This window comes from Zeus faber (assembly GCF_960531495.2).
Source record: "Zeus faber genome assembly, chromosome: 13".
In the NCBI taxonomy this organism is placed as follows: Eukaryota; Metazoa; Chordata; class Actinopteri; order Zeiformes; family Zeidae; genus Zeus; species Zeus faber.
In genome coordinates this window covers 14294643-14319002 of record NC_137198.1, presented here as the reverse complement: position 1 = coordinate 14319002, position 24360 = coordinate 14294643, and the positions used below count along the sequence as shown (strand labels likewise).

Sequence of the window (24360 nt, the reverse complement as noted above, 5' to 3'; positions counted from 1 at the left end):
TGTTTTTTTACCTGTCGAGTTCTGTTGGCCTGGCCCACGACCAGAGTCGTCCTGTAGAACGAAACAATGATCACGGCATAAACATCTATTATCCTCAGGAATAACAAGGAAAAGGGATGTTTTTAATTATTGGGCCTTTCATGATGTCAACATCATAGTAGTTAATACTAAAGCCAGAAACGACAGACAATATCGATTAAATTGTCAAAACACGAGACTTACTTCATCGGGTTTCTCTGAGGCTTTCCGTCTGTGGGAGGAGGAATCAGACATGAGAAAACAGTGGGAGTAGCGGAAATCAATGCTGAAAATAGACTGTTCTGAAACCTTTATAGATATAAAAATAGTCTTAAAAATCGGCGTACTGCCCTAACGGCGCGGTGATCATTTAGAAATATGTTTTGAAATATTATGACTAAAAGGAGAAATCCAAAACAGCGCTGGGCCAGCGTCCTATCTCGCTCACCTGCGAGCTAGCAGGGCGTTCATCTCCTGCATCAGGCCTTCTCCACCACCGCCGCTGCCTCCGCTGGACCGGTTGGAGTCGCTCCTGGAACCGCTAGACCCTGGCGGACTGCTCTCGTCCTGCAGAGGTACGGATGGAATAAGAACATATACTGTGATAGCGTTTGTAGCCCCCCCTTGGCCTTTGCACTTGGAGCTGAAGGGAGACTGAAATGGAACACAACTCCCGGGGCTCGACCCGCGATACTCACCCTCTGTACTTTCCGTAGTTTGGCTCCAGCCAACGCGGCGGCCAATCCCGAGGGCTGCTGCTGGAGCCCCGGCGGCCCCCCCGGAGGACCGCCGCCGGCGGGCAGCGGAGGGGGCATGGGAGGGGGCACTGCTATTGGGGGCGGGGGTCCGGGTGGAGGCGGTGGGGCTGGAGGCCCAGCCATGGGCGCTGGGACTGACACCGGAGGGGGCACCACAGAGAGCAATGAGGAAGGGTGACCTGCAGAGACAGGAGGGCCTGGGCGTTGGCATGAATAAGAGAGTAGAGAGGTTAATGGCTAAACACGTGGCCTTCTGACCTTTTTTGCCCAAGGTAGGTTGACGTACTTAAATGTACTTTAAATTCTGTGTTTCATATTAATATGGTAGTGTCTACACTGCATTCACACTGAAGTACTGCCTAGTAGCAGAATACTCTACTGGCCACTGAGCAGCTCCTGATTAACTACTAGCCGAGGTTAAATGCACATTGGTGTACGTTATGGAAATATGTTGGTGTTAGTTCACTGATTATTAGGTTTCAGTTGTTATCATTTTGTTAGTGGTTTATTTTGTGATGTTAGGCTGCAAGATTTGCTATTAGTGTATAGGGCTGCATTTACAGTATGCATGTGAGGTAGAGGCTGTTACTGATGTTCTAGTGTGGAATCACGAGTAAGAGTTCTTAAAGTACATTCATACGCTCACATACACACAAACTATGAAAGAAATACATCTGTAGAGACGCCTTCCTCTTCTCTCCTCCTCATACTTACTGCTGCTGGCCATGGGGGCCTGCTGCTGAGGGACGGGGGAAGGGGTCTTCTTGGGCGAGCCCCCGTCAGACAAGGCAGTGTAAGAGGGGGGCGAGGAGGAGGAGGAGGAGGGGGGCTGGGCCTGTTGCTGGTACACCTGCTGCTGTGGCGGCTGTTGCTGCTGCTGAGGGTGGAAGGTGGATGGGTACTGAGGCTGGCCGGGGGGGGGGGCCTGGACCGCTTGCCCCGTCAGGGGAGGCATGGACACGGCCTCGCAGTACTGCGGGGTGAGTGGCAGGTGCTGAGAATGGGGGGAATAGTACTCGTCTGTCTGGCCGTTGGCTTGCGGGTGGGGCTGGTGCTGGGGGTACGGGTGAGGGGCTGTCGCGAGGGCCGGGTCTAGGGGGGGAGGTTTTGCCCGAGCGCTCAGGGGCGGCAGCGGGAGAGCTACTGGGAGGACGGGCTGAGGGGGCAAGCCCTGTTTGATGGGCATGGCCATCATGACCGGGGCGGAGGAGGTGGGCATCTGGGCGTACATGTGGGACATGTGGGACATGTGGGAAGCAGACCAGGTGCCGTGCTTAGGGGGGAGCATGATGTCTTGCTGCTGCTGCTGCTGTTGGTGGTGGAAGTGGCGGGCTGTGGCGGGAGGGGACAGGGGGATCTGACGGACCTGTCGGCCCTGGGTGGTCACCCCTGTTTGGACCGGGGAAAAGGCTGAGGCCAGGGAGGTGGAGAGCTGGGTGGAGAGCTGGGAGGAGGCCTGGACCTTGTCCCTAGCAGCCCCGGCCTCTTTCTCTTGAGAAGGGGAGCAAGAGGCCGAGGTGGGAGGAGAAGAGGCCACGCGGACATAAGAGGGCGGCAACGTGCTAGCTCTGTACTGTCTGTACTCAGGCGGGGTGTCGGGGTGGGTGGGAGGGGTGCAGACTTTATATTGGAGAGTGGAAACGACTGTGACGGGCAGAGGGACAGAGACGAGAGAGATAAGGAGGGAGAGATAAGAGAAGCCAGGGAGCAGAGAGCGGAAGAAGATAAACAGACGAGGAAGAGGAAGGAGGAGGAGGGCGACAAACAAAGGAACAAAGAAAAAGAGAAAAACGTGAGAAGAATGAAAAGCAACCAATTAAAGCAACCAAGCAAGTAAAGATGAGAAATTAGAAGCAGTCCAAAACGGAAGCCGAGAGCAAATAAGAAATAATCAATAAAATATCATCAAAAAGAAGCAGCAGAATGCAACATGACAGCCATGGTCAAAAGCATGTCGCCTTTCCCCCCCCAACAGTAGCTGGAAGAAAGAGATGGCAGTAGAGCATGTTGCAGGGACGGGGAGGTGGGGGGTGGGGTGGGGTGGGGTGGGGGGTGCTGGTAGCTTCACTGGCAGGGCATCGGAATCTGTTTGTGATTTAACGGGGAGCGGGGGTAGAATTGGACATGTCCATGTTCATGAATAAAAGAAGCAAAAAGGGCATACAGACAGGGGACGGGTCAGGGAGGATTAAGTCAGGGAAGTACTTATGGAAAAACACTGTTCACCACACGGGGCTATTAGAGCTGGGTTTGATTTTGGTTGTTGTTCCGTGAGGAAATTGCCTTCTGGGACTTCTGAGGTTATCAGTGAAAATGATCTGTTTACATTGTGAGAGGATCAAACATTGTAAGTGGACCAGCAACTGTTCAAATATACATTTGTCGCCAGGCACGGTTGTCTTTCAGCAGTGCGCGTCTTTCTGGAGTGTGCCGCGAGATCTTGTTATCGGAAAACGTCCGGCGAGGCTCATCGGCTACACAGATTTCTACCCCTCCTTGTTTTGGAAGAATCACATGTTTACAAGTGTGTCCGAGCGCGATAGAGAAAAGAGAGAGAGAGAGAGAGAGAGAGAGAGAGAGAGAGAGAGAGAGGGAGAGCGAGAGTATACGCCGGCGCCGCTGAACCGATAAGTGTGTGCGTAGCTGGGTGCGGCTGTGTTTACTTAAGCCTCACCTGATCCCGACGTTCGTCGCTCCCTCTCCTTATGCGCCTGCATCTGATGCTGCTCCATCATCCTACACAGAAGGTAACTTTCCTCAGACAGCTGAAGGCATTGCAGGAGGTAATAGCGTCTAAAACTCCCGAGTTAACACCGCTACAGTTCCACCGGGTTGCGCGGGGTCTTTAGGGGGGGTTTATTTGTCCGTACGGAGCGTCTAGACTCCATCTCGGACGGGGATTGTCTCACCTCCTCTGTGCTTCGCCGTCCTCCGAGGACGGTCCATTTTGCCGTTGGACGACCGGACCTGGAGTCAAGAGACAAAACCGCATTGTATTTTACAATATCGACGGCTGGTTGACGCTCGACCAGGAGGGCGAAGACCCTCGTGTGACCAGCGGTAAAGTCATGGCACAATGACGTAACCTTCGAAACACCGGACACTGTTCAATCAAAACCGCGAAAAAAAGAAGCCAATAGTGCAACGTCAGAACCCACTCGGAATGCTTCACCACCCTGAGATCACTCAACCTCGTCACAGCTCAACCAGTGTTCGAATTACGAGGGGAGCCAGGGGGAGCTCAGCCCCCCCCGAAAGACACGTGCGCTCCCCTGAAAGCAATAAAAGCTGAAATGCGGGGGGGGCGTGAAATGCAATCATTTTATAAAGATTATTTTGCTATTAACAATTTATTTGCACACCTACAACGTTTGATGAAACTTAAAACTTGCACTGTGTTGTTCAGAGAAGTACGAAACTGATAAACACTACAGTGACAACGTAGAGCGCGCCTCACCGGATGTCCCGCCCTCTCTGTCTCTGAGCCAATCACGGCGCACAGAAGAAGCGTTTTGATGGAAAAACCTGCACGATGGCACCGTCGATGGATTATTACAACATACGTCCGTCTGCTTCCATGCCGCGAGGGCGCGGAATTCATGCCGATCGCAATCGAGTTCAAGGTTTCAGTGAATGAAACTTTATTTCTTCAATTTTGCCGATATGTCAAGAATCGGATTTTGATATATATATATATATATATATATATAGCATTGTTCCGCTTATTTTGAGTGTTCTCTGCAGACACGCCTGCCTAGGGGGGTGTTTTTATATGAGGCTGTTGTGAATTGGCCAGGAGTTTGTGTGAGTGTGTGTGTGCGTGTGTGTGTGAGAAAGAGAGATAGTATGTTGTATTGTCATGTATGTAGTATATCAGAAACATGTCTGTGTCAATGCAGCATGCAAACTAAACAATATAACAAATAGTGTTGGCGAGCAAGAAGTTGTTTCATTGTTGAAGCGGATTTTTTTGATAATCATCAGCCTACCCACGATGAACCGCCTTTTTGATACGTTGGCATATGACCCGAAATGCCTCATATTTTAGTCAGAAGTATGATTTTGAGATTCCATTGACGGCTAAAACCAAGGAAGGAACAGCAGAAAAAATGAAATCGTATTTCACACAGCAAGTAATGTAACAGCGAGCAGCAGTTCATGAACTTATATCAAGGTAAGAACATATACAGCCAAAGGTAAACAAAAAAAAAAACGTCCATATCATTTAACCCAAATAGAGCTCACACCTCTGACAGACAGGTATCAGCATCTCGCCGAGGTGTGCCGCTCTCTCGCACCCAGCCTTCCATCCCCTCCTCCCTCTAGTCTCTCCTTTCCTGTCTTTCCCCCATCTTCTTTCCATTTTTTGTCTCCGTTTCCAGTGTGTGCGCTTTTGTTCTCTCTTCCATTCCTGTCTTGTTACTCACACACTCTTTGACCCTCCCTCCGCGCTCTCCTCCTGCTCCTGTCTTCTGTTACTCCTCCAGCCTTTTCCCTGTCTCTGCACCAGAGTGAGAATCCCCCCCCCCTCCTCGCTGCCATCCCTCTTGAGCTTGTTTCCCTTCCGCCCACGTGCATTTCTCGCTGGCTTCTTTAATCAGCTTTCCCCCCTGAATTGATTTTCTCCGGTTTTAACTTCTCCCTCTTAATCCCTCTTGTGAGTCTTTTTCCAACCACTTCCCTTCGCCAAAGACAACAATGATATCAAGCAGTTGAGCTTCTTCTTCTTCTCCCAGCCATCCTTTCCAAAATTGTCATTCATCTGTCTGTTGTTCACAGCATAGTGTAGCATGGTTAATATAAGTCTACCAATATAAGAAAGATTTTAGCCTGATTAACTAGATTCACTTCCAGGTGACATGAGGCTTTTAAAATCGTTGCCAACTATATGTTCCGTCCAACAATATGATAAAAATATATGAATGCTCAGTCTTTGCGGAATGTGTACCCAGGTCACTGAGTTATTATTCAATCCACTCACCTTTGACCATATCACTTCTTAAACTTACAATAAAACAGTTCAGAAGCAGAGGCTGGATTTGAATGAAAAGTCAGACCACAGGATGCAGCATATCATTTACTCTCAATCTTCCCCAAAGGCCAAGCTGTTTATTATCAATGTGACACCAACCGCAGGAATTCCACAGCGAAAAAAAATAAATCCACTGAAATGGAATGAATACAAGGGAAATATTTAGCCCAGCAGCAAAAAACCTTTGAGAATACAGCGATTAAAAAATGCGTAAGGAACTTACATGTAAAATATCGAGGATTTATTGATTCAAGCTCATTACTACCATGTTATGCAGTTTATCAACATAGCCTTGTATTAACACCACAAACGACAGTTGATCTCCAAGATATGACAATGATTTCAGGGTTAATGGATAAATCAGATGACTGGAGGAGACAAGTAAATCATCGGTAAGTCTCAAAGACCAGCAGATCTGAGGTGTTTCGAAACATCAGCCGCGCAACAGTGTTCTCTCGGAAAGCCCCCCCGAGCGCCATCGCTCCCCCTAAGCCCCATGTCTGGGGGGCGCCAAGCCCCCCTCCCACAGACGCCCCGCAGCTGGCCACACCGCACCGCAGTCACCCGCCTGACATCTACGGACGTGTACTTTGTGTACGGTTATAAGTCCATCAGGCCACCGGGCTCGCCGTCTCCGGGCGCTTTTAAACGTGCACTCGTGTTGGCGGTTTTTTAAAAGGTCACCTGGCATCGAAACCCCAAGTCCTCCGAGGCTGAAGTGCTCATCCAACGATTTATCTCCCCCAGCCACAGAGTCTTATGAATGTCTCCTCCAATCATTTGATCCAGAGAACAGGACTTGGATGGAAAAATCAGCACTTGGACCTGTGACCGTTTTTGACTTGTAGGAGTCTAGGGGATGGGACGAAACCACTTTTTCACTTCCGATTCGAAACCAAATTCCGCAACCTTAAGGGCTCCAATATCTTTTTTGTCTCAAGTATCTCAAGTAAACTGTTAATTTGCTTATGTTAGCCATCCAAAAAAAGAATCACACTCAAACTGGTCTTCATTTCCCCAAAATTGCATGCCAAGGGCTGCACCGACATATCTCTGACCACCTGGCTTCCCGGTGCAGCCAGAACAACCTGGTGCTCAACGCTCTGAAAACAGACGAGATCCTGTGCATAGTATCGCATTTGTATATCTTAAATACCTATCTGACGATTTCTGTTGTGTTTCGTTAATTTCTATATATTTCACATTTAACAATTAGAATTTTCTTTTAAATTCTTATCCTGTTTCATATTATTGTTATTTTCATTCTCCATTTTTGCCCAGACTGTTAAGCTTTATTCTTTATTTTTTTAATGCTGATGGTGTGTACTGAAGTGCACCACAAGGAATTCCTAGTATATGTAAATTAACCTGGGGAAAATAAAACAAATCTGATTCTGAAAGAAATACGAAGCCCAAGACATGACTTGTAAAATAACGCTGCTTCCTTTTATTAAGTTAACAGTTGACAATTAACAGTTGACTGCCGAACAATTTAATTGTCACTTAAAGTCTAACTTTGCACAACTCAATTAGACTTAATTAGCATTAAGACAACAACAACCTGCGAGTGCTTCACCAAGTTTGTCGTGTTGAAATTTCTCTTGCACTGCGTCTTAAAATAATTCCACACGCATACTTGTCTCGCTCACTATGTTATTGCTGGTGCTGGTTACCATGTGGCTTCTCTTTATGCTGTCGCTCTATGTTGCTGCTAATTTATAGCATTGTTAATGAGGTGTGTATACGATGCACCGACTTCAAGCGCATTCAACCGTAGCGTTTCGGGGGCATATTTATCAGACGATGGTATCGGATTACAACTTATATTATTTCCGACATCTGATCCAGCCGTTTTTGGCCGATGTCGGAGCCGATACCGATACTGATGATCTGATCGGTACATCCCTACTTTAATCTAAAAACCTGCGAGTCTCAAGCCCCGCAGCCAGTGAGGATTCCATTCATGTGAAGGGCCCAATCTCAAAAAAGAGCAGAACTTTTCATCACGAAAGTCCCAACACTACAAGTGTTTCCTCTCCTCCACCCACCATGTCGTGTCCACTCTGTATGTTCTCGAAGGGCCTTTTTTTTTTTTTCAAATTCAAATGATTGGGATATTTATGGGATGCGAGTGCTGCACAGCGCCGATCACTGGAGTGACAAAGGAAAACGGAGGCGTTTCCTGAATAAATAAATAAATAAATAAATAAATAAATAAATAAATAAATAAATAAACAAAATAGACAAATAAATAAATAAATAAAAACCAGCCCACACAAATTCACAAAGCCCCCTAGTGCATGAGGCTCCAGGCCTAACTATGCCATATGGAAAGACTGCCTGCGCTCAGAATGAAATATGGCCACGGTGCATTCGATTCTGTGCCTGCTGACCTAAAGCGCCGGCGAATGGAAGGAGGGTCCTCAGCCCCTCCCAAAGCAGCCCCTGATGAGCAACTCCACGAGACACCCTATTCTGAGCTCAGCATCGGGGAGAGCACTTATCGCATAGCCAGAATACCAGCCATTAAAATTTGCCGCCCACTGTGACACTAACAGCACCCAGAGGTGATATTTCCGTTCGCCGAGTCTGGGAGCACGGGAGCGGCGGGGGCAGGGGCAACGGGTGGGGGGGGGGGGGCCGTCAACGGGAGGCAACACCATGCAAGGAGAGCAAAGAGAGCTTCTTAGGTCACCGTGTGTTCGTGAGGTGGTTTGCAATTCCAAGTGTGTGAAGGGATTAATCCCAGTGTCTGAAGTGGTGAAAGGGTAGCGCACGTGACGACAGAAAACGCGGCGCTCGCCAGGCGGAGGGAGCAGATGTTTTGGAATCTGCTCTCGTGCGTCAAGGCGGCCTTCTCATCCCGCTGCGATCGACTTGTTTGGATGATTTCTGTTCTCTCCCTGCTGTTTAACGGGGTAGTCGCGGAGAGGAGATGCCTCCGAGAAGGTCTTGATTACCTCTCTCTCTCTCTCTCTCTCTCTCTCTGACACGTTTCTCAGCGCCGCTTGTTAATTCGAGTATCTGCTCTGCTGCCAAAGCTACCGACTCATTTAGAAAATATGATGCATGTATACGGTAGCCTAGAAGTTCGGTATCTTGCCGAGAGCAGAAAGGGGGGGCAACATGGAACAAACAGAAAGGCATTGTTCTTTGACCTGATTAAGAAACTTTTCGCATTTGTCGACAGTCGGAGTGCGATGATCCCAATCAGCGAGAGACAACGAGATGATCAGTGACGGCAGTACGGTAGTCAACACAGGCCTTCTGTTTTGCTGCCAAAACGTCACTCTGATTGCGACTGTTTGCGGCAACAGCAAGATACTGTTGCGTAAACATTAATTAACAAGATCGGTCATGAATGTGAAGAGGAAAGAACGCAGCCATGATACATGCAGAGAAGAAACAACTACGATGTTTTCTAAATGATAATGATTGCCACCGTCGAGGAAAAAGGTGAGAACACACAACACACAATATCAGCACTTCACAGCACACCTGCAAATGGTAATAGGGTGGGAGACAATTATCGACCTCAGCTGTGCTATATGACATTACAGGCAGACTGTGTGTGTGTGTGTGTGTGTGTCTGTGTGTTTTTTTCCTTTTACTGCTGACATGTGGCTTTGGCTGTTGCTGTGGTGAGAGGGAGTCTAGGAAGAGAAGGCCCAGGGGGGAAGGAGGGCCTGATCAGGCCTATAAACACAGCATGCAGGCATAGGGGAATAGTGTGTGTGCGTGTATGTGTGTGTGTGTGTGTGTGTGTGTGTGTGTGTGTGTGTGTGTGTTCTCCCTTTTCTTAACTGTAAGCTTTATCTTTTACTGACATCGTCAAGGTTAGTCCAAACAATTCATTGGCAACAATAATTGCTACTGGCTTTAGTGCTGTGTATCAGACCATTAAACTTGACTCTTCAAACTCCTTCATACACCACCACTGTGGTACAGGGAAGTACACTGATCAGTCACAACATTAAACCAGTGACAGGTGAAGTGAATAACATTGCTCATCTCCTTCCTATGGCACCTGTCAAGGGGTGGGATATATGAGGCAGCAAGTGAACAGTCAGTTCTTGAAGTTGATGTGTTGGAAGCAGGAAAAATGGGCAAGCGTAAGGATCTGAGCCACTTTGACAAAGGCCTCATTGTGATGGCTAGATGACTGGGTCAGAGCATCTCCAAAACAACAGCTCTTGTGGGGTGTTCCCCACATGCAGTGGTTAGTACCTACCAAAAGTGGTCCAAGGAAGAACAACCGGTGAACCGGTGACAGCGTCATGGCTGTCCAAGGACTCATTGATGCGTGTGAAGGGGGTGAAGTCTAGCCCGTCTGTTACGCTCCCATAGAAGAGCTGTTGTAGCACTAATTGCTAAAAGGTTAATGCTGCTATGATAGAAAGGAGTCAGAACACACAGTGCATCACAGTTTGCTGTGTATGGGGCTGTGTAGCCGCAGACCGGTCAGAGTGTCCATGCTGACCCCTGTCCACCACCAAAAGCTCCTATAATGGGCACGTGAGCGTCAGAACTGGACCATGGTGCAATGGAAGAAGGTGGCCTGGTCTGATGAATCACGTTTTCTCCTACATCATGTGGATGGGCGGGGTTAGGGTCTGATCCGATGGAGCATCTGTGGGATGTGCTGGAACAACAAGCCTGATCCATGGGGCCACACCTCGCAACTTCCAGGAATTAAAGGAGCTGCTGCTAATGTCTTGGTGCCAGATACCACAGGACACCTTCAGAAGTCTCGTGGAGTCCATGCCTCGACAAGTCAGAGCTGTTTTTGTGGCACAAGGGGTAGCTACACAACAATAGTGGTAATTATTGGTGGTTTTAATGTTTTGGCTGATCATGTATAACACAATCTTTATCATCACAGTGAAGGCGTTCATCATGGTGCTTAACAGGGCAACATAGAGGTCCGTCCTCCTCTTCCCACGATGAATACTTATAGCCCAAGGAAAACACAAGTGAATATTTTTTCATATTTTCACTATAAACTACTTACTGAGGATGATGATGGTGGAAGAGACCCTTCTGAGGTTACCAGGTGACATCTTTGGAGTCAGCATGGTGAAATAACCTCTTCAGACGTACCAGTGTTATTCGCTCTGTAACCGCCAAATAACTAGCTTCCAAATAACTAGCACTTCGAGATTAGATGATTCGGGACTGGCTTGGTCGCGAAGAGCTGAGACACAGCGCTATCCGGCAAAGGACTCTGGCAGCAGCAACAACGGGAACCAACACAGACTGTGTGATAGCAGCAGAGATGGGTAAATTTTGCATGCAGGATAGCCCTGTATCCCAAGGACAGAGACTTGCGTGAGGAGGCCCATGATACCACATCAAAATGCACCCAAAAAAAGGAGGAGTACCACATGAGCCCAGAAGGGTAAGACAGTACGGCTCCATAGGATATTTTAGCCGGACAGCGCACCAATAGGAAAGCTACGAAAATGGATCGGGATGACACCAGAGCAACACGCTCACAAATTACACATCAACATCTTATACATGCACACTGAAGAACACACCCACCCACCCACACCCACACACACACACACACACACACACACACACACACACACACACACCAATGCCTACTGACGCCCATACACACACGCACACACAGCTTATAAGTAGACTGTAACTGGAGCTGTTGGGAAACTATTTAGTAAACTAAAAGTAGGGTTAGCTTCCAAATACAGGTCATGGTCCCAATATAATATATAATTTATAGTAACCATCCATGTAAACCAATGTGATATGCCTTGTGGTGCTGCTTTATTTGCTATTAGGTCAGATTATGGGCTCTCTTCAGTCACTGCATTACAAAACCACAACAGATATTACAAAAATGTTGTTGTGAAGCACTGTTACATCAAATTTCTACTATGATGCCACCAATTTTCCCAGATATTTGCTGAACAAAGGCCTACTGCAGTATGCATCAGAGACCAGCAGAGGGCAGTAGAGTTTAGCTGTGCAGAGATCACACTTTGACGTAAAATCAAAATGTATTCAATGAGACTTTCAGAAACAGCTTAGCCCTGACAATTAGTAAGTGTGCAGCACACACACATGCAAAAACATTATTATTTCAATAAAGCCATTATAGCTGGTGGATATTTCTTAATGTGCTCGTTTTACCTATATGCCTATACAATGAGCCTGTTGTTACAGGGAGAAAAACACAGAGACAGAATTGGACAAAATATCACGAATCACAAGAGTGCCCCAAATCAGAAAACCACGGAATGGCCCTTATAATAAGACATGACAGTGCTTTCACACAAAATGGAGTTCCTGTGATCCCGAAGGGTTCATCACCAATGCTAAATTATTATTACAATTTAATTGTCGTAGTCTTGAATAAATAATTTCCACCAAAGTACTAAAACTAATAGCACTAAGATCCAGGGTACAAAATACAGTGTATGGGAATCTGCATCCACACAGGCGACCAGCATCCAATGTCAGACAAAACCTTCTTACCATGCCACCCCAAGCTCTCAGCAGAGATTCTGAATTGTTTCTGGAATAAAACTGGCTCTCAATAAATGGAGAAATCCTTCACTTCACTTGCATATGGAAATGTACTGGGAATTTTACCAGATTATGATTGTTCCTTTATTAGACTAATCTGAACATTGAGTCCATGGAAAAAAGCAATAACGTACCAATGACTATTTGGTACAGTGTATGTTCAAATAATTATAATCAACTGTGCAAAGTGTAGAACCGTAAATGTATATAAAATATAATATATTTAATATAATGTACTGTACATAATTATTTTTGTTACCTCCACCGTCGGGTGAGCTGAGGACGTTGAGAGCAAACAGCATGGCGTTGGAGAAGGTGGTGGCCTCCTCTTTACTGGCAAAATTTAAGCCATAGACCTGGCGAGCGTCCCGCCACTGGTGGAAAGTAGGAGTGGCCTGGTTGTACTTAAGCCCTTTCACTATGGAGTAGTTTATCACCACCTTATAGAGGGGTGTGGAGGGAGACAGGGAGGGAAGGAAAGAATCAGTCTGACCCTGTAACGAAGAGTATGTTTTGCAAAGTACATATTTTTAAAAAGAAAAGCTTCACATACAGTAAATCAGTGAATTTTAACTATTAAGTACACTTGCCTTGATAGGGTCTTCACAATGTCAGAGGCATTTCCATAAATAAAAAAAAACAACGTCCTGTCTCACCTGCTGGTCCTGCAGTTTGACGCCCACCACCCTGAAGGTGTTGTTGGCCGTGTTGTGGTAGATGTTGATGCGGCTGAAGCCCTGCTGGCCGGGCTTGATTGGCACCCACTTCTTGCTGGCATCGTCATAGACCATGACCGAGGCTCGCGCCTGGCAGATACTCTGTTCACTGAGGAGAGAGAGAGAAAAGAGAGAGGGCGTCCGGGTGAAATATTCTGTTGATTGGAGTATTAAAAACCAAATGAATGAAAATAAAAAAATCACATCAAAAGGTCTTCTGTGCCTGGATCCTATGTGCCGTGGTGGAACTGGTTTACAGCGAGATGGTGTCCACCCATATACGCCCATATCGGTGTATTTGGTTTTATAGCGACTTCAACTACTGTATGATTAACTGGGTAACATTATGGGGCATAAGGGAGCCACACCTTTCAAACGTCACCACCAGAAGCTGCTGCGTTAGGAATAACGGAATAATGTTGCCACCATAGGAATCCAACTGCTCCTTCCCCATATGGCGGGAAGGGCGGCCATTTTGAAACCCATTTTGAAACCCTATAAACAAGCCAAGGAAAAAAAACCTCAACCTCAAACCGAGCCCAGCCCCTTTCCCTCTTGTCGTTTACTGTGGCGTGGTGGCATCATAATTCCATATCCCTTAAAGTTCTGAGACGACACAGAGGCATATGGACTGGGTGTGCTAAAGACGGGGGGATAATAACACGGTGTGCTTAAAAAAAAAAAAAAAAAAAATCAGCGAACGAACACACACACACACACACACACACACACACACACACACACACACACACACACACACACACACACACACACACACACACACAGTAAAAGATAATGAAGTCACTTCTCCAAATTACTATGTTTACCACCACAGAACTCACAGGGTATTATCCCCTGAAACAAAGACAAGATCATTTTGGCCATTCAATTATATGGTTTTGTACTTTTTTTGATAAATTGCCATCAGAAATTAGTACTTTCAAGGCAGGCTTTTTTTTTTTGCACTGTTAATGCAGCTAGAGGCCATAAAAAAATAGTCCTGTGTTGTGTGACCGTTCCATCAACACCCTCGCAGTCAAGCCAAGCGCTGCACAGCAGCCTCACAGCTCTGGTTTGGCACGAGGTGAACCTGTGAAATGACTAAACTGCAGCTCTGATTTTCACCTCCGCCACCTCGCCGCCCGAGTTTCCGTCCGCCGGGCTCTAAATGCGGCCACATTAACAGTCTGAAGGTGAGAGGACAAGGAAAGACGGAGCGAAGAACATCGCTCACGAGCACTCCGAACGTTCAGACGGCGGTGGCGTCGCGCGTGTCTGAGTGCGTGTGCATTTAGAGATGGCGCATATAATATCTATATATTTAGTCGTTCGCCACAGGGAGGGTCTGTCTGTCAAGGAGGATTTAACGTTGTTTGTATTAGCTGTTTGAAGATAAGAGGGAATCAAGTGCCCACTGAAAGAATCAACTCAACCAAACAGGCAATCATTGTCAGCTTAACCAGAAATAGCTTTCAAAAGGAACATTCCGCACCGCACGTATGGGGTTAAACTCCGCTATACGTGTCGTTCGTGCAGTTGCTTTAAAAAAATGATCTTCACCAAGCGAGTGTTTTCGTCCGTAACTCGATGCGAAGAGCGACGACTCGGACCGGTTAAACCCCGAGATGCATCTCGTCTTTCAGCGCAGCCATCGGCGAGCGGTGAGTTTCCTCCGAGGCCCGGAGGACTCTCGTAACATTCAAATGCCAACATGTGACCTCTCTCTTCCTCTCCCACCCCCCCACTCCCATCCTTCCATCTGCCCCCCCCCCCATGGAGAAAGCCAGCGTGGTGTGAGGGAGTAGATATCCCCATGGTTTGACACACGGCTCGGGCCCAATTAACTTCCCCCTGCTCAGATTCCGGTACTCACTGTCGTCTGGGCGGCTTAGAGCAACACCGCTCCAGACGCAGGATCCTAATTTGCAGCTGAACGTAAAGGCCCTCGATGAACTGCACAATGAATTAGGAGAGCGTCCGACGTAAGTGCTGCGCGCCTCCCGAATGATCATCCCCGCTTCGCTGCTGGAAGGCGGCTTCAGGCGGACTGGAGGAGGCATAGAATTTGGAGGAATTGGCCCACATTCAAACCATTCAATTCAGGATGCTGAATTGTAATTGGAATTTGAATGACTGGAAGGGGAATCCATTCCAATTCCGATCCCTTTGTCATCCCTTCAACCGAGTCCAGACGAGCCAAACACTGTCGAGTCGGAGGGCAGCATCAAGTCCTTCTAAATGTGAGGAGTGAAACCAGCCAGAAACTCGAGTCCATTACCGGGTTTTACAACCCGGTAAATTCCCCATGCATACACATCTCAGAAACGGGTTGCAAGTTGTTAATACAACTAAATTAGAAATGAGGGAAACTCGACATTTGTTTTTGTTGTAGGTCTATAAATACAATTTTCACGTGAATTCAACCTTCATTTCTTGCTTGGCATAATAGTGTCTGGCACAGGGATATTCACACAGTATATAGACTAGTCCCAGCAAGAAATAAAATGATTTTTTCATCCTAAATTTATGAAATAATGGATTTGATTTGCTGTGAGACTTTCTTCCCATTTTGCGTCATTGAGGGACACAGCGAATTTAGTTTTAGTTTCCAAGCTGAATTAATTCTGTCATGGTTCCCTTGTATCATGACTGCAGGATCAGTAAGTATCATATTTAAAAATCAAACCCATCACCAGTAAGTAGAAAATATAGGTAAACAAACAAAAACTTCTGGAGTATCACTTTAAAGCTAAAGAAATGCCCCCCCCCCCCCCCCACCATCAATCAAGTATTCACCCCACATTACATTTTCCACTTACCCCAAGGCAATAATGTCACATCAGAGCAAACTCAACAGCTCAAATATCCATCAAAGTGCTTTCAACACAGGTAATCTGAATATTGCTGCCAATATACAATGATGCTGCTAACACACAAAGCCATTTCCTCACAGTAAAATTACTGTCGAAAAGAGTTTTACCCTCACATCTCCAGCTGTGGATGGTGGAAAACTAGTGAAACTTGCTTGAAATGCTTGAAAATAGCCACACAATAAATATAAACGGAAACAGGGACTACTGTCAAGCATGCCACTAATGTGAATTGTGATTGTAAATTTCCCCCTTGTGGGACTAACAAAGGTTTATCTTATTTATCTTAATGCAAGCAGAGGTGAGCATTGTGCCTCGAACAAATCCATATATAATAAAATCTCCACTCTTAATAATCCAGTATGAATAAAAAAGAATGCTCTTTGACGTGGAGACCCAGACGGAGAAGGTGCCACGCAAAATGCAGGCATCTTCCCCTTTGACACCACGATGTAAAGGAATAGCAGGGCAGGCTGAGAAGCGGAAAAAAATCATTGCCTTCTCCGGTTACCGCTCCGTCGGACTCGAAGGTAGGGAAATCTGGCAACGCAATTACATTTTGAACTCGGCTCCCATTGTAAATGTAGAGCAATTACGCTAAACTACAGAGGTAATATTATTTACCACATTTCAAAGCACACTAAATTAGACTCTGTAACCGCTCTCTGACAGGCTCTTCAGAAGCGAGATGACCACGGAGGCGGAGGGGAGGCGGCTCCATCTCTCTCTGATGGATCTCCTTACAAAAACAAGCCCTATTTCTGGACTGGTTTGGGGCACAGAACTAGCATGCCTCGGGCCTGACGATAACGCTTTCAGTTCGCTTCAAAGGAGTCAGAAATAAAGAAAAAAACATTCCTTCCGCGCCGACGTCGCTGATTGAGCAACGTCAGTAGCAAAAGAGCAAGTTGGTGCCGGGGTGTCAGTGTGCCGCTTGGTTGACTTTAGGGTGTGGTTGTACCAGAAGCAAAAGCAACTACATAACATGAGCAGACCACCAAGACACGTATATATTTAGATCTACGTCTTTACGTGTACAACACACACACACGCGCGCACATACACACAGTGGTGTCTTTGATGGTCACATGGCAGGATGGAGCCGGGGCAGGGGCCACATCACACAATCGCCGGTCCCAAAAGTTGCTTCTGCAAAAATCACAGGCCCAAAACTTCCACGCCTGACGTTTAACCGAGAGGTTTTTGCGAAAGAGCACAGACGCGTCGGAGGGTTGGGGAGAAGTGAAAATAGAAATGAGAGGGAAAAGAGAAACGGAGCGGAGGCGGGGGGCGGGGGGGAGTATGACAGTGCGGCCTGTGTTTGCTGAAAAACATAAATCGCCGACATTAAAATAACACGATATTGAGTTACACAACGGTGTGTCATCGGAACAACTGGCAGAAGAGAGGGCTAAATTTAGCAACCGCACAACATGGTATTTTAAACTGATTTGTTCATTGTACTGTCAACGCTTTCATACGGAGATGGCACTCCTGCCCCTCTCCAAAGCACAGAATATAAATGCGTCATAGCTGATGAGTTGAGGGGTGTCTACAATAATAAAATAATAAAATAATAGTATAATATATTATTTCAAGCGGGGAAGATTGCGTGAACTGTGCTTCTTATATAATCGACATGTTTCCCTCCTAAGACATGGACATGCAGTTCAAGCCACTGAAGACCTCACCCCGGCCCTTTCAGTCGTATAGCCATCCCATTTAAAAATGCATGAACACTCTTTTGTCCACCTCGTAGATAAAAAGGAGGTACTATACATCTCACTATACATCTCCACAGCGTTTACTTTACACCCCCCCCCCCCCCCCCCCCAAGACAGATTCCAGCATTTTTTATTTTCCAATTTTGTGAGCAGTTATATCTACATAACACATAGAAAATACATATATGTCATGAACATGAAGGGCAGTAATACAGGAGTTCATCGGAGGGCAATGGCTCTCTATGGAGGATATGACCGGGCATTCTGCCGTCCAAATGATCGCCTTCAAATTGACTGGGAATGGTTGTTAAAACCGCGGGCAAACTCAGACGGGGAGAGCGTAAAAATGGATTTCACGAGGAGTGTAGGGACAGGAAGACAAGCGGGGAAGGCAAGAGGAGGCACGGGAGTTATTTTGCTACACCAAGCACTTCCCCGTGTTGAATATTCCTTGCGTGGCAGAGGTGAAAAGGAGGCCGCATTCCCAGGCTTTTGAATTAAGCAAAAGCACTATCCTATACACGTGGTTACTCATACACCACCCCCCCCCCCCCACACACACACACACAGCGCCTGTCTGGTTTCAGAGTCCATTAGCAGCATCCTTAGTGCTAGAGGGGGATGTTTTGACCTGATCCTCTGCTAATCCTTGCAAGACTGCGTGTGTGTGTGTGTGTGTGTGTGTGTGTGTGTGTGTGTGTGTGTGGTGTTGGTGGTGGTGGGGGGGTGTCACCATGGAAGGCCTTTAAGGCATTCTAAAATGCTCAGAGATTTGGAAAAATTGTGATTTTGGCAATTTCCTGTGTGGATTTGCACTGGGGAGGTAAATTCCCTTGGAAATCATACAAAGGGCAAAGCGAGGCTATAGGTTGGAGGCCACTGGTGGTGAGGGCTGTATGTTAAGATACGTCTGTGGGTGCCACTCAGGGGTTTAACTTCTACTGCCACGTGTATTCATTTTTGTTGCCATTAATTGTTTACTATACAGTAGTTCTTTCAGGTGAAGACACACGAGCCGTCGTGATGAATTCAAGACACTGCCGGATCATGACAGCACATTTGACAGCTCACGATAACATCTAAATTAAACCTTACACGATGAAAAAGCTTTACAGAGGTCCCAAGCATATTTTATTATGCCCATACTACACCCAAAATAACAGAACTAGTTAGTTTTAGCTGCATTAGTGAAAAGAGCGACACACACACAAACACAATTATATGTTCTGGGGTTCACTATAAATTATATGTGTATGCATGTACACACAGTGTGTGTGTGTGTGTGTGTGTGGGTTGGTGGGGGGGGTCCAGAGCACAGAAGGAAGAGTTCAGTCCAACGAGCTGGATTAGAGACAGAGCCTGGCAGGCAGATCATTATTACCTCACTACAGTCTTAAATCTAAATTAACCGGGACTTAACTCTCTACAAGACCTCTAATCAGCTCCACGGGGAAAGTACAGTTGACAGGCTGCGTGAGGAAAGGAGGCCTATGAAAACTAAAAACAGATCGTATTGCAGCCAAACAGCATGAAGCAAGTGAGAAAATTAAGCACGGTCAAGAAGAAAAGACAAAGTCCTTGTACAAAGAAACTGTGTGTGTGGTGCACAGTTAGGATCGGCTATAGGCCACCGCATGTGATGCAACCCTGCTGCAACCAAGCCAGGCTGAGAAAGTTATTTTAACATAATGAGCCAGGGTTCAACACTAACTTTTAAAAGTGGTTGCCAGGCTAGCAACCAGGCATCAGCTTTTGGTTGCCAAAACTTAAAATGTAGTTGCCATTTTTAGTCACCTTGTATTTTGAGTAATAAGTATTTTACCTGTCTTTATTTTACTTTACTCAAGTATTAAGTTTTATGCAGTTATACGTCACCTTTATAATGAACATGTGACATAAAAGAATGTTGAAAAGTTTTATTATAGTAACCGAACAAAATTCATTTTAGTTTGTGTTTTATCTGATACTTTTCAGAATTTGAATCACAGAGGGGAAGAAACACAAGGCAAGACAGACAAGAGCTATGATCACACCAACTCCTGTAGTCACACTTAGCCTGATCACACTAAGCCTGTGTCTCTCTCTTACACACACATGTATATGTTCACCACACAGACAATAAGAATCTCAATAGTCCTGTTTGACACCTCATTGTTAGCAATGGTAAATTCTAATTTGCATCTTTCCATTCAAAAGTAGCTCTCCACCAGAGGAGGTCTGAGGCATGCTCATTATTAATGCTGTCTGTCTACAAAGATAAGAACTGGTTATTGTATTGTAACGACTATATGTTGACAAATGTTTGACAGAACGCAATTTTCAGATCGCAAAGCCTGCAATTAATATAAAAAAAAAAAAAAAACATTGTGTTACACAATCTAACCAATAAGGCTGTCCTGGTCAGGCTCTTCCGATCGGCGAGATAGGTGGCTGCCTAGCGCGCCATCCCGGGTGGAGGGGGAGGCGCAGAGACTGAGTTTTCAGGGCACATTTTGCACACCTGTCTCCCTCTCCGACAGTACTAATGACGCGTGGCCAGAACAGTGTGTTTTTATTTTACATCTCCTAATGGAACGAAACAAGTGCGTATGGAATGAAACCGTGCGTAATGGGGACATTTTCTCCGTGCCAGCTATATAGGGATTGTTTTAACCCTCCTCCTGCCCCCCTGCTGACCTGGGCCACGGTCCGCTGTGCGCGGCGTGTGCTGCCCGTGGTGTGCTGGTCATACTATAGAATAATTTATTGCTTGTGTTTCATGAATAATACAGAAGATAAGGAACTCAGAAAAACATTGCATACTTAATCACAATCGCAATATTGGTCGAAAAAATTACATTCTGATTATTTTTCCAAATTGTTCAGCCCTAGTCCCCCCCTGCCCCCTCAAAAAAAAAAGACTTTGGATCGGTTTGGATGATTCGCACAATTGAGTCACCCAAATTGACACGCAAAAAGCAACCTGAAAAGCGAGTTGTTTGCATCCCTGACTCTAATAACATTGCTCTACTGCTGTCCACTGTGATTGACTCTTTGGCTGACAGCGCTGTCAGCAGCCCGGCAGGACGCTCAGTGGTGCGCTGTGATTGTATAACTGACCTAAGAGGAGGATGCACACTTTTACTTTCTCTGACTGTGTGGGAATCTGTGATGTTTTCACATCACAGATGATGAAGAAAGGGATTAAAACGTGAAAAATAAAATAACAAATAAAAATTAAACATGAGACTTATGTAGGCTGATATGGGAGTTTAGTGTGGCGCTGAACTGAAAAAAAATCGGATTCGACTGACAAAATTCAGCTCTTCTATAAAACATACTTAGATCGGCCGTTAATCTCCAAAGTGTCGTAAATGATCTTATAATAAGTTGTTGAGCTTGTCAGTCTCACCAAACCAGACTTCACAAATTTCCTTTTTGTTTTTCGTTCAGGTTCATCTGGTTCTTTGTCAGTTGAATTGATTTGCACATTTGTTTGTGATGTTGCCGGGTTAGTTGAACTTTTCACCCCACAGTCAAACAACATCATTTGCTTCGCCATTGTCTCTAAAACAGGTGCCTGTGAAAAGGCACCAATGCACGTGCAGCGTTGTGGTTCTGACTGTAACAGCAATATTTAAATATCACCAATGCAGCAAATGTATTTAATTTGGGGTGCACATTTTGCTGTCCCTATTTTTTTATGTTAAAAAGTGGTTGCCAAAGGGGGCAACCAGAGGCCACATAAGGGTTGCCAATTGACTCAATCTGGTTGCCCATGGCAACCGGGCAACTGTTACTGTCGAGCCCTTTGAGCACAGCTCGCCGATCTTGTAAAAGAGCATTTGGCTAAACCTTTCACTGCACGTTGTGCTTAGATTAACATGTGACAATGGATTTGTGGCCAAATGATATAAAAGCCCAAAACCACGCAGTCAGCATGAGCAAACCAGCCAGAGTGACGATAGCACAAGTTGTAAGCTCCCAGAGCCATATAGGCCAGTAAGCCTGATTATTTTTGAGTTAGAGACAGATTTTCTTTAACGTACAATCCATTGCAGGACATTAGTGGGCAACATAGAACAAGACGATTTAATAGAAAGGATAATCACAGGACTACAATAACGAGGACTTGCTGAATTTTATAAACGACCATTAATAATGTAGCAGTTGCAGCTCAGGTCCTCGTAATGTATTCTATAGTTTGTCATCTAAGCCTTCGCCTGAACTGTACGATACAATACTGTATTTCCTCTGCCCCTGGCCGGGGAAATACAGGAAATACTGTTAGATAGTGCTGAATGAGCTATAATTAAGCCCTGAGTGAGTGAGATACGGGGAGAGAGGGATGCTGCCATAGGCCTTAATGGCATTAATGCCACCCCCATTAATGTTCTTATGTTCTTAGCTCAACGTCCTGCTTCTTGTGTGCAAAAAGCCCTATCACATGCCTTGTAATGGTTTGCGGTGCTGCGATTCCTGAAACAAACACAAGCAGCACACAACAGTACCAGTGAATGACCTACATTTTAAGTTTTAGTACAATGCTCGTTTCTTGTCTGTGCGATGAACTTAAAGGATAGGTTTGTTATTTTTCAACACAAAATGTTGGTCTCCATCATTAACAACTGTTTATAGAACAACCTCATTGAATGCTTTACTATTTAGAAACTTACCAATCTGCTGTACTGTGCATAAATGCAGTCAATGCAACGGGGACAAAGTAAAAAAAATTTTGAATCTTTTCGAAAATAGGAAACTCTAAATATTATCAGACAGTCTACATGTCCTGCATTTTATCAAGTTTATGCATCCCCACATGTCCAGTGGACTACATTTAAAAACAGTGAGAAGTTGCAGCAGAGTGGTAAGTTTCTCTTTGTTCAGCGAGTTGTGCTATGAACAGTTATAAATGATTGGAACCAACTCCAACTCTAAGCCAATGCCTTGTGAACCGAACATGCATGTCTTCAGGGCGGAAAGAAAACCATGGAAAAGCCATGTTGGATGGGTTTGAACCCAGAACCCTCTTAATATGAGGCAACGGTACAAACCACCGAGCCACTATTGTGCCTCAATTAAAAATGAATGTCACCCTTTATATATTTAAAATACTTAAAGGCTCAAGGCCATAGATACTGCCATCTTAGTAAACACACAATTATACTAATATTAAACTTTTAAAGATATCATGGCTGCGGCAATTTTTTGCCTACAATGTTAGTAGAGTACTGAGTTTAAATTAAGGGCAATATGTCATAATTGATGGAAAGTTTTGTTTGGAGGCAGAAATAAAAAAAAAACAATGGAAAATAAGGATTAAAAGTATATAGTTATAGTATGTCAGTTGTCATTTTTATATAACATACAGGTGTATTTTGTGTATTGTTAAATATTGTGTTAGATGTTGTCTATTTATGTCAGATTCTGTGCTAGAATACACATTGCTCTTATAATGATAACAATGTGTATTATATACCAATGTGTAGACCAATTTATTCAAGCTATCTTTATACTGTTTAGTTGAGTTACCAGTACCCAACTTACCAGCACACTATAAGCACATTAAATTAATTTCACACAGAACAGCAGTTAGATAGTCTCTGTAATGTACAGAATTACACAATTGATTCTTTGTTGCTCACTTAAGTTGCTATAACTTTTATACTACAGTCATCTGGTTTTGTAGGTTAGGTGTCACAAGATTCAATGTTGTTTTAGCCGGTAATATGGGAAAATGGGAGTTCCCAAATTGTCCAGGTCCATGTGCCCTAGATATGGAGGGCCCAGGTCATCTTTAAGGAGCAGCTGGCAGAGCTGCATTGGGGAAAGATAAAACGTCATCGTCCAACATTTTCCTCACTCCTCCCTCTGGCTTATTGTGCAAAGACGGCCGGCATGGGCGCTTGATCCTCCCGCCCTCATCTGGGGCAGCATCAACAAACCTCCTCCACCATGTCACTTTCTCTGTTTGGGAGCATGAGGGTGGCAGAGAGGGAGGGACTGAGGGCTGAGAGAGAGAAAGGCGGGAAGGGGAAAGAAGGGCAGTGGACCGAGAGGCTGTCATTTAGCCAGAAGCCATGCTGCCTTCAGAACTTGAGTGAATAAAACATACACAGCCAGTGTGCGGCCTGACTATTAAGCGACACAACGTATAGGGCTGCGCCGCGTTAAGAATAAAGACCACACTGAGTGGAGTGTTCACACAGCGTGCTATTCTTATCGGCAGCATCCCTCTGAGAAGCTCTGATGCAACAGACCCTGTTCTGTTGGTGTCTTAAGGACAGTGCGGCTGTCTAGCTAAGAGGTAATCTCTAAATATTAAAGTGTCAATATGCATATTTGATGACAGATTTATTTATCCTGCTCATCAAACTGATACTCATATCACATTCACTACCATTACCGATTCTGAAACCTTGACTTTAAGTACCAGCCAACACTGAGTACCAATCTGATGCATTCAGATGGTTCACCTTGGCATGGTTAATGACGACATACAGTAAAAGCCTTTTTTCTGCATTTGAGACATCTAATGGCAGGGATACTCCAAAAGACCTTCAAAAGGCAGCAGCACATATTTAAAAGACATTTTTTCCATCCCGGTCGTGCACACATTTAGGATTTAGCAAGGACGGTGAACCTTCGTCTTGTGATTCCAGCACAATAACGAGCAATTACAAAAAACTGTGACTTGAGAGGTCAAATAAC

At 45.4% G+C, this 24360-nt stretch overlaps 1 protein-coding gene across 1 annotated transcript in view; it reads right to left on the bottom strand.

Annotated features, from left to right (window-relative positions):
* The window catches only part of evla (Enah/Vasp-like a), a 33654-nt gene that overhangs the window by 3200 nt on the left and 6094 nt on the right, over positions 1–24360 (bottom strand). Inside the window, exons 2-10 of the mRNA XM_080011957.1 lie at positions 13017–13185; positions 12620–12800; positions 3686–3743; positions 3451–3512; positions 1491–2420; positions 717–973; positions 467–585; positions 223–250; positions 12–51 (exon numbers count right to left, since the gene is read on the bottom strand). Coding sequence (XP_079868083.1) covers positions 12–51; positions 223–250; positions 467–585; positions 717–973; positions 1491–2420; positions 3451–3512; positions 3686–3743; positions 12620–12800; positions 13017–13185 — 1844 coding nt within the window. The remainder of the gene's footprint in view (positions 1–11; positions 52–222; positions 251–466; positions 586–716; positions 974–1490; positions 2421–3450; positions 3513–3685; positions 3744–12619; positions 12801–13016; positions 13186–24360) is intronic.